This window comes from Cherax quadricarinatus, chromosome 52 (genome assembly GCF_038502225.1).
Source record: "Cherax quadricarinatus isolate ZL_2023a chromosome 52, ASM3850222v1, whole genome shotgun sequence".
Classification (NCBI taxonomy): domain Eukaryota; kingdom Metazoa; phylum Arthropoda; class Malacostraca; order Decapoda; family Parastacidae; genus Cherax; species Cherax quadricarinatus.
The window spans coordinates 27,802,803-27,814,859 of NC_091343.1; the positions used below are offsets into that span (position 1 = coordinate 27,802,803).

Here is a 12,057-nt window from a genome sequence, read left to right on the forward strand (position 1 = left end):
TGTATATATATATATATATATATATATATATATATATATATATATATATATATATATATATATATATATATATATATATATATATATATATATATATATATATATATATATATATATATATATATATATATATATGTATGTCGTGCCGAACAGGCACAACATGCGATCTTGACTTAAATAGCAACGCTCATCTTGCCATATAGGACAAGTGAAAATTTGTGTATGCAATAATTTCGCCAAAATCATTCTGTACCTAACGAAAAAAATATGTTTCACTGTGTTTGTTTAGTATTAAATTATTGTAAACAAATCTAAAATATATTTAGTTGGGTTAGGCTAAATAAATTGCTCTTGTTATAATAAGGTTAGGTAAGTTTTCTAAGTTCCTTTTGGTGCAAAATTAAAATTTTTTACAACATTAATGAAAAAAAAATATATCCTTAAACGTATAAGAGAAAATTTCAGAAATGACTTAATTTTAAATGAGTTCTTGCTAATTGACCAGTTTTACATATTCGGCACGATATATATATATATATATATATATATATATATATATATATATATATATATATATATATATATATATATATATATATATATATATATATGTATATATATATATATATATATATATATATATATATGTATGTATATATGTACATATATATATATATATATATATATATATGTATATATATATATATATATATATATATATATATATATATATATATATATATATATATATATATATATATATATATATATATATTATTATTATTATTATTATCACACTGGCCGATTCCCACCAAGGCAGGGTGGCCCGAAGAAGAAAAACTTTCACCATCATTCACTCCATCACTGTCTTGCCAGAAGGTTGCTTTACACTACAGTTTTTAAACTGCAACATTAACACCCCTCCTTCAGAGTGCAGGCACTGTACTTCCCATCTCCAGGACTCAAGTCCGGCCTGCCGATTTCCCTGAACCCCTTCATAAATGTTACTTTGCTCACACTCCAACAGCTCGTCAGGTATTAAAAACCATTCGTCTCCATTCACTCCTATCAAACACGCTCACGCACGCCTGCTGGAAGTCCAAGCCCCTCGCACACAAAACCTCCTTTACCCCCTCTCTCCAACCTTTCCTAGGCCGACCCCTACCCCGCCTTCCTTCCACTACAGACTGATACACTCTTGAAGTCATTGTGTTTCGCTCCATTCTCTCTACATGTCCGAACCACCTCAACAACCCTTCCTCAGCCCTCTGGACAACAGTTTTGGTAATCCCGCACCTCCTCCTAACTTCCAAACTACGAATTCTCTGCATAATATTCACACCACACATTGCCCTCAGACATGACATCTCCACTGCCTCCAGCCTTCTCCTCGCTGCAACATTCATCACCCATGCTTCACACCCATATAAGAGTGTTGGTAAAACTATACTCTCATACATTCCCCTCTTTGCCTCCAAGGACAAAGTTCTTTGTCTCCACAGACTCCTAAGTGCACCACTCACCCTTTTCCCCTCATCAATTCTATGATTCACCTCATCCTTCATAGACCCATCCGCTGACACGTCCACTCCCAAATATCTGAATACATTCACCTCCTCCATACTCTCTCCCTCCAATCTGATATCCAATCTTTCATCACCTAATATTTTTGTTATCCTCATAACCTTACTCTTTCCTGTATTCACTTTTAATTTTCTTCTTTTGCACACCCTACCAAATTAATCCACCAATCTCTGCAACTTCTCTTCAGAATCTCCCAAGAGCACAGTGTCATCAGGAAAGAGTAACTGTGACAACTCGCACTTTATGTGTGATTCTTTATCTTTTAACTCCACGCCTCTTGTCAAGACCCTCGCATTTACTTCTCTTACAACCCCATCCATAAATATATTAAACAACCACGGTGACATCACACATCCTTGTCTAAGGCCTACTTTTACTGTGAAATAATTTCTCTCTTTCCTATGTACTCTAACTTGAGCCTCACTATCCTCGTAAAAACTCTTCACTGCTTTCAGTAACCTACCTCCTACACCATACACCTGCAACATCTGCCACATTGCCCCCCTATCCACCCTGTCATACGCCTTTTCCAAATCCATAAATGCCACAAAGACCTCTTTAGCCTTATCTAAATACTGTTCACTTATATGTTTCACTGTAAACACCTGGTCCACACACCCCCTGTCAGCATAGTTGCTGATCCCTGTGTTATATAGCATAGCATATTAGTATCATCCATGTGCTTTAGATAGGAGATCCCTTGTAGGCCTGTGACTTTGTGTGACGTCACGGGATGTGCATGTGTAGGCTCGTACCTCTGCCTCCCTCTCACTCGGCGTAGACACCCAGGCGAAGACAGGCAAGGCACTGGGCTCCAGTTCCGATCATCTCAGTCTGACAATATATCGTAACCATCCAACAAGTGTGTCTAGCTTCAACCCTCGATATCTCCATTTAAGAACCCCTACGATAAATGGTGCCAGCGGTGTGGGCGTAAAATTGATAATTGCGCCGATGTATCGAGATTTCTTTCGACCAGCAAGACGGCCATTTTGTGTCACCAGTAGGCCGACCTAGCCAGCCTGCTACCTCAAGTCAGCTACTCTCTCAAGCTCCTACCAGCTTCTACACCATCCACTGGTCAGTCTCTTTGTATTAGTGTTTATCTGCTTATTTGCATCACTCCCGAGGGGTTCACCAGAGTTGCAAAATAAGCCAGTTTCCAGTCTGTGGTGAGGGAGTCCAGTCCAGCCTAGTCTACTTCATCCAGTTCTTTTGCCTGCCAAGCCAGCTTCCACCTCTGCTGTGCTCATCGTGAGAAGTTGTCAAGCTATTCTGTGTGAAGGGTTAAGATAAGCCAGCTAGCAACTAACCCAGGTGCCTTACCCCAGTACTCAAGTAAGCCACGTGAGTAGTCTTCATCGCTGGTGATTCAAGCTCCAAGCCATCCTGAGTGCTCTTTTTTTTCATCCTTGTGGTGTTGTAGTATTTCGTGGGTGTATTTTAAGCTAGCCAGCTTAGAATATCTTCGCGGCAGTGTGGCTGTTCTCAGTGAGGCTTACGCCGTTCAACCCATAGGCCCAGCCACCACGACCACGTGTGTCGCACCATTGCCGGTCTTAGCCCTGTTCACCCACAAACCCAACTACACTCACCACGCAGCCTCAGACGCCTCACTCAGCCATTACCCACTCACCTAACTTCTTCAGTGTTTTGGTAAACTACTAAGGGTTGTAGCACCATATTTTAAGGACCACATAGGGGGTCAAGAGCTAGAGTGTGTTTTCGCGCCACCGTTAAAAGCCTCCTGTGTGTGTCTCTCGTCGATGTAAGAGCAATTCTACGATCACGTGTGCAGAGGACAGCAGCAAGACGACATAAACAATCCTCTACTCTCCACTACCATCAACCTCATTCTTCACCAAGTCGTTACAGCGATAATATTTTTTTTTTCATATAGACATTTGCGAGTTTTGAGACATTTCTTTTGTGTTTCCAGTGATTTTTCTCTTAGTGACATTCACTGACTCTCGATCAGACTCAGTGTTTATCATGTACTGATTGCATTAATTCCTTTTAATCTCCTTAATTCAGTGTTAATTTTCGTGCATTATCTTATGTCTGTTGTGTTGTGTCTTTTTATACACTTGAAGTAAGTACTTAGTGTTTTTCCTTTGTTGTGTGTGCAACATATGAGCATCACAACTCAGTGTTGTCTGTTATAATTTTCTTTTTCTTCCCAGCTTTTGTGTATTTTTGTTTTGTTCCCTGTGTGTTGAACATTCTTGTGTTCATATTCTTTCATTTAGCCAGTGTCTAATTTGTCTTATTTCCACAGACAATAGTGCCATTATTTTGTGCAAGCAAGAAATAATTTTTACAAAATTTTTCACACATCAAGTTTCATTGCAAGAAATTCTAGTATTGTGTTTGTTGATGTGTTGTGTTCTGCATCACTGTAAGTGTTCAAACTTTTTGTTCTGTGTTTTAGCACCTATTATTTTTTATTTTTCATGTTTCATTGAACAAATTCACTCTTAGTGCAATTTTTAAGTTCTTCTATTAGAGTAAATTGTTCTTTTGCTTGTTAAGTGTTGCTTGAGTGCAGTTAAGAGTTAAAGTGTTCATTTCTTGATATATTTCTTTTCTTGTGTGTGTAATAATTTTTATTATTGCACATTGACTCATTTTGCAATAATTCTTGTGCAAATATTGTGTTGTCATTAAAGTTTTCTTGCAGAAAATTTTATGAAGTACTTGTTGATTAGCAATTCTAATTTTGCAACATTGCTACAGTTTATTTCAGTGCAGTTTCTTATGCTCTGTTCTGTGCATAATATTTTATTCTTTGTGTGCCATTTTATTCTCTTTTTAGTGAATTGTTTTTGCTCAGTTTTTCTTAATTGTGCACAAGATTTATTGAGTCCATTTCATCATTTTATTGTGTATTTCCCTGTTGCATTGAAAGTAAAGACAGCTCACTGTGCCATTCATTCAATTTAAAGTAAAAGTTGAGCAAATCAGATTTGAGTAAAGTATAAGTTCTCTTGATTTTCAAAGTGTTGTTCATTTCAGTTGCATATTTTTCTTGTGTGAGTTCTTTACTTACTGTGTAACCTGTCAATTTTTAATTACTTATGCAGAATAGTTAAGCATTTTCTTCCATTTAAGCTTATTGTGTCATTCTCTCCATTTTTCTTGCCTTATGTACTTGAGTAAGTTCTCTGAGAAGATGTCCCAGTCACTTTTGAACGTTCACTTAGTGTATCATGCCAGTCAAAGTCAATATGAATCAGTCCACAGTACCAACGTTCCCTTACTGACTGAAAGACAATATCTAGCCCTTGAGCAATGTGTTTGTTCTCACAGCTTGTATCTGAGATTTGTTAAAGTGCTGCGAAATGTGAAGTTCAGATTAAGTTCCTATAGATCCGTGAATTACTTATTAACGTAGCCGAGCGGCCAGGCACTAGTAATTCTGTCACTCCCATCTGTGTTCCACCTACACCTTCAGACTTGTAGGATAGTGTTCCGTTGCCTCAAGTGTCCGAGGACACTCAGACTGCCTTGAGTGCACAGCCTATCCCTGCAATAACTGCTAGTTCGAGTAGTAGTTTCTCCATAGAAGTTATTTCTCGAGTAACTTTCACATGTTAACGTTTATAAGTGTAGTTTCTTTATAGTTGATACCTCGTGTCACTGTGTGCGACTCAGAATCCGTAGACTGCTTGAATACAGATCGATCGATCAATTCCATCCATATTGCACAATTATTTGATCTTATAGATTGTAATGCATTACGTTAAAACTCATTACGTTAACACCCATTACGTAAAACTCATGTTGTAACATCCATTATGATACCATCCATTAGTTCTAAGTTATATATGAATTTGTTATTGTATAGAATCAGCCCAGAACCGCCTGCCTGTTCAGCCTATAGCATAGTAGTGTATATCGAGACGACATACGTAACATGACCGAGCTGTCAGCATAGTTGCTGATCCCTGTGTTATATAGCATAGCATATTAGTATCATCCATGTGCTTTACATAGGAGATCCCTTGTAGGCCTGTGACTTTGTGTGATGTCACGGAATGCGCATGTGTAGGCTCGTACCTCTGCCTCCCTCTCACTCGGCGTAGACACCCAGGCGAAGACAGGCAAGGCACTGGGCTCCAGTTCCCATCATCTCAGTCTGACAATATATCGTAACCATCCAACAAGTGTGTCTAGCTTCAACCCTCGATACCTCCATTTAAGAACCCCTACGATACCCCTACCTTTCCTAAAGCCTCCTTGTTCATCTGCTATCCTATTCTCCGTCTTTCTCTTAATTCTTTCAATAATAACTCTACCATACACTTTACCAGGTATACTCAGCAGACTTATCCCCCTATAATTTTTGCACTCTCTTTTATCCCCTTTGCCTTTATACAAAGGAACTATGCATACTCTCTGCCAATCCCTAGGTACCTTACCCTCTTCCATACATTTATTAAATAATTGCACCAACAACTCCAAAACTATATCCCCACCTGCTTTTAACATTTCTATCTTTATCCCATCAATCCCGGCTGCCTTACCCCCTTTCATTTTACCTACTGCCTCACGAACTTCCCCCACACTCACAACTGGCTCTTCCTCACTCCTACAAGATGTTATTCCTCCTTGCCCTATACACGAAATCACAGCTTCCCTATCTTCATCAACATTTAACAATTCCTCAAAATATTCCCTCCATCTTCCCAATACCTCTAACTCTCCATTTAATAACTCTCCTCTCCTATTTTTAACTGACAAATCCAATTGTTCTCTAGGCTTCCTTAACTTGTTAATCTCACTCCAAAACTTTTTCTTATTTTCAACAAAATTTGTTGATAACATCTCACCCACTCTCTCATTTGCTCTCTTTTTACATTGCTTCACCACTCTCTTAACCTCTCTCTTTTTCTCCATATACTCTTCCCTCCTTGCATCACTTTTACTTTGTAAAAACTTCTCATATGCTAACTTTTTCTCCCTTACTACTCTCTTTACATCATCATTCCACCAATCGCTCCTCTTCCCTCCCGCACCCACTTTCCTGTAACAACAAACTTCTGCTGAACACTCTAACACTACATTTTTAAACCTACCCCATACCTCTTCGACCCCATTGCCTATGCTCTCATTAGCCCATCTATCCTCCAATTGCTGTTTATATCTTTCCCTAACTGCCTCCTCTTTTAGTTTATAAACCTTCACCTCTCTCTTCCCTGATCCTTCTATTCTCCTTGTATCCCATCTACCTTTTACTCTCAGTGTAGCTACAACTAGAAAGTGATCTGATATATCTGTGGCCCCTCTATAAACATGTACATCCTGAAGTCTACTCAACAGTCTTTTATCTACCAATACATAATCCCACAAACTACTGTCATTTCGCCCTCCATCATATCTTGTATACTTATTTATCCTCTTTTTCTTAAAATATGCATTACCTATAACTAAACCCCTTTCTATACAAAGTTCAATCAAAGGGCTCCCATTATCATTTACACCTGGCACCCCAAACTTACCTACCACACCCTCTCTAAAAGTTTCTCCTACTTTAGCATTCAGGTCCCCTACCACAATTACTCTCTCACTTGGTTCAAAGGCTCCTATACATTCACTTAACATCTCCCAAAATCTCTCTCTCTCCTCTGCATTCCTCTCTTCTCCAGGTGCATACACGCTTATTATGACCAACTTCTCGCATCCAACCTTTACTTTAATCCACATAATTCTTGCATTTACACATTCATATTCTCTTTTCTCCTTCCATAACTGATCATTCAACATTACTGCTACCCCTTCCTTTGCTCTAACTCTCTCAGATACTCCAGATTTAATCCCATTTATTTTCCCCCACCGAAACTCCCCTACCCCCTTCAGCTTTGTTTCGCTTAGGGCCAGGACATCCAACTTCTTTTCATTCATAACATCAGCAATCATCTGTTTCTTGTCATCTGCACTACATCCCACTACATCCACACACATTCAGGCATCCCAGTTTTATATATATATATATATATATATATATATATATATATATATATATATAAATTCGCTACCCAAGGACACACGATGGTGTGGATGACTCTAGGCTAATTTCATTCTAGTCCCTGTTTGGTGTACTAGTACAATGAGCAGTATTTTATATTATTTTGACCACGAACGAGTGGTATTGATCAATAACAACTCTACACTAGCCAAGGATTCGAACCCATGGTGGTTTGGCCTGCCTCTTGGTGGGCGAAAACACATGACGCCCTAATCCACTGGACCATACAATCCTTAAGAGTAGCGCATCCAGGATAACTGGATGTTGGGTAGAGAGTACAACATCCAGTTCCACTGGATGCACTACTCTTAAGGATTGTATGGTCCAGTGGATTAGGGCATTATGTTTTCAAGCCGAGGGCTTGAACCCATGTTGTTTTGGCCCGCCTCATGGTAAGCGAAAATCACACGACGCTCTAACCCACAGGGCCACCCAATCCTACAAAAATCACGCTCACAATATGATATATATTGCTTATGGAGGCTACTACACCAAACAGGGAGTAGAATTAAATTTGCTCTGAGGCACAAACACTACGGTATGTCCTCGGATCACGGTATAACTCCTTGCTCTGCTGGGTATGTGATCTTTGTAGGATTGGGTGGTCCTGTGGGTTAGAGCGTCCTGTGATGTTTGCTTACCATAAGGCAGGCCAAAACAACACGGGTTCGAGCCCCAGGCTAGTCGCAGTGTTGTTACTGATTAGACAGAACTAACGAAAAATAATATTTTTCATTGTGCTTGTTTATTATTAAATAATTTTTAATTAATATATTTTATGTAAAATATATTCAGTTGGATTAGGTTAAATTAAAATGTGCTTGTTATAATAAGGTTAGGTAAGTGTCTTAATTTTTTTTGGTACAAAATCATTAACGTGAATTGAAGAAAAATATCTTTAAATGTATAAGAGAAAACTAATCTACCTGGATATTCTGCTCTTTTATGCAACATTGCAAGCTCTGTATATGACTTTATATGACTGAATTCCCTGTAACTATTTTGCATCATTCATTGCTCGTTCACGGCTATTGAATAGATATATAGATAGATACATAAATAAGTAGATAGATTGATACATAGATAAAAAGGATATTTTTGTTTATAATTATAAATTTGTTTATTCCAGATACGGGTAGTGGCGTTTTAAGTCGAATAAACATGTTCACTCAACGGGGAGAAATATGCAGGTATCACGTCAGTCGGGAATCTTTACAAGTCACTATCGATGCTCTAGGTGTCAGGAAAAACAGTCGGTATCTCACACAAATTAATTATATGTAAGTTTCCTAGTTTATTTCAGAGAAACAAAGAAATTGTTTCTCCCTCTTGCCAGCTTCTGACTCAGGTTTTAATCATTTAAATAACCCATTTTCATTACGTATATGCGTCCTCCATTTCCCTACTTACTCATTAAACTCAGTTACTATTTCTAGTTAAAGCGTTAAATTCAATTAAACAATTTAAGAGATTTTATCCAAATTTTTCATTAAAAGTTTTCTACAAACCAGTCTTGAACTTTGCTGAATTTTACTAAAAATATTTTAGTTTAGTTTAACTAAACTCTCAGAGAATTTGCATTATTTAATATCTTTTCGGTAATGAGTAGAAAATCTTCGAGTGAACTTTGCCAGCACGAGATGTTTCTTGATGATGCTGAGAGATTCTTCATCCAAGAAATTATACTCGTGTTGCTACCCTTTCTTGGTTCCAAACTGATGGCCTCACATATCCCAGGAAGAGCGACTACCACTTAACATAGAAATATATGTTCTAATTAACTATTATTATTTAAAAATTACACCCACACACCCACACACACATACACACACACACACACACACACACACACACACAGAGGTTAGCAGCAGAATGCAGAAGGTGGAAGCAACAGGCCACAGAAGCAGAAATCAAGATAGAGAGATTAGAAGAGGAGCTGAGACATCTGAAACAGCACAGAGACAAAGATATTACAGAAGTAGCATCGGCAATGGCTAAATTAAACACAGACAACAGGTCTGAAGGAAGCATGGAAACTAAACTATATGCAGAGGTCCTGTCAAACCCACATGGGGCCAAAACAAAGACAGGGAGCACACTAGGACAGAAAGAGAGGTTGGAAGACATCGAAGGAACTAGGACATGTGCAAGGACCTTACCAGATACCTGTGTGGGCCAGGAGCAGGTGAGCAGGAAGGATAAACCAAGAAGCATAGGGGCCATAACGAGGGAAGGGACTGAAGGAAGGAACACTCCACGGGAAGGAACTAAAACACATCAGAGGATGCAATGGGAGTCACAGTGGGAGGTGGAAAGGGAGAGATCCGTGTTTGTCTATGGGCTAGACGAAGCTAAAGGGGAAACTTATGATGAAAGAAAGCAGGAGGAGAAAAAAGCGATTGAAGACATCATGAAGGTGATAGGCGAGGGGGACATGACCCAGGTGGCAAATTTTCGGAGAATTGGGTGGTTCACAAAGAAAAGGAATCGGCCTCTCAAAGTAATTTTCAAGGCAGAATCAACCCGAACCATGATCCTGCAGGAGAAAGCACGGCTGAGAGGCAAGCAGGAGTTCCGGAGTGTGTACCTCGACCGAGACAGAACACAGGACGAAAGGAAGACAATGAAAGAGAGAGTTCAAAAACGAAAGGAGAAATGGGAGGAAATGAAAAAGGAGAGCAGAATGATCCAGGATCAAATGGAAGGACAAGCGCACCCCCCAGAAACACCTGCAGAAGGACTCCAGCCACGACACCCCCAAGGCAACTGAACAATCCGAACCAACCATCACACACCGATCCCTCTGTTTCCACCCCCCGCACCACAGTTACAGTATTAGAACAGAAGTTGAAGGTTTGGTACACAAATGCAGATGGATTAACGAATAAACATGAGGAATGGCAAGAAAGAATCAATGAGAAGTCCCCAGACATCATAGCAGTTACAGAAACAAAACTCATGGAGACAATAACAGATGCAATCTTCCCACCAGGATACCAGATCATGAGGAAAGATAGAAGGGGCAGGGGGGGAGGTGGGGTTGCTCTGCTCGTAAAAAACAGATGGAAATTCGAGAAAATGGAAGGAATAGATGAGACGGGAGAAAGAGACTACATAGCAGGTACACTTCAGTCTGGGGAACACAAAGTGGTCATTGCAGTGATGTATAATCCACCACAGAACTGCAGGAGGCCAAGAGAGGAATATGAAGAGAGCAACAGAGCAATGGTGGACACACTTGCTGAGGTGGCAAGAAGAGCTCACTCCAGCAGAGCAAAGTTGCTGGTTATGGGGGATTTCAACCACAGGGAGATTGACTGGGAAAACCTGGAGCCACATGGGGGTCCCGAAACATGGAGAGCCAGGATGTTGGACGTGGTGCTGGAAAACCTCATGCACCAACATGTTAAGGACACTACCAGAGTGAGAGGGGAGAATGAACCAGCAAGATTGGACCTTGTGTTCACCCTGGGCAGCTCAGACATTGAGGACATCAAGTATGAGAGTCCCCTAGGAGCTAGCGACCACGTGGTTCTGTGCTTTGAATACATAGTAGAGCTGCAAGTGGAGAGAATAACAGGAGTAGAATGGGAAAAGCCTGACTATAAAAGAGGGGACTACATAGGGTTGAAGAACTTCCTGCGGGAGGTCCAGTGGGACAGAGAACTGGCAGGAAAGCCAGTAAATGAAATGATGGAATATGTAGCAACAAAATGCAAGGAGGCAGTGGAAAGGTTCATTCCCAAGGGCAACAGTAACAACGGGAAGACCAGAACAAGCCCCTGGTTCACCCGACGGTGTAAGGAGGCAAAAACAAAGTGCAATAGAGAATGGAAAAAGTACAGAAGGCAGAGAACACACGAAAATAGGGAGATCAGTCGCAGAGCCAGGAATGAGTACGCACAGGTAAGGAGGGAGGCCCAGCGACAGTATGAAAATGACATAGCATCGAGAATCAAGACAGACCCGAAACTGTTGTATAGCCACATCAGGAGGAAGACAACAGTCAAAGACCAGGTGATCAGATTAAGGACAGAAGGTGGAGAACTCACAAGAAATGATCAGGAGGTATGTGAGGAGCTGAACAGGAGATTTAAGGAAGTTTTTACAGTAGAGACAGGAAGGGCTGTGGGAAGACAGAACAGAAGGGAACATCAAGAGGGAATATACCAACAAGTGTTGGATGACATACGAACAACTGAGGAGGAGGTGAAGAAGCTCTTAAGTGACCTTGACACCTCAAAGGCGATGGGACCGGACAACATCTCCCCATGGGTCCTTAGAGAAGGAGCAGAGATGCTGTGTGTGCCTCTAACCACAATCTTCAACACATCCCTTGAAACTGGGCAACTACCTGAGAAATGGAAGACAGCTAATGTAGTCCCCATATTTAAGAAAGGAAACAGAAACGAGGCACTAAACTACAGACCTGTGTCTCTGACATG

General features: G+C 40.0%; 1 protein-coding gene across 1 annotated transcript in view; it reads left to right on the forward strand.

The window, feature by feature from the left end:
• LOC138854203 (probable glutamate receptor) overlaps positions 1 to 12,057 on the forward strand; it is a 278,593-nt gene that overhangs the window by 212,408 nt on the left and 54,128 nt on the right. Inside the window, exon 12 of the mRNA XM_070096001.1 lies at positions 8,742 to 8,892. Within this exon, the coding sequence (XP_069952102.1) occupies positions 8,742 to 8,892 (151 nt within the window). The remainder of the gene's footprint in view (positions 1 to 8,741; positions 8,893 to 12,057) is intronic.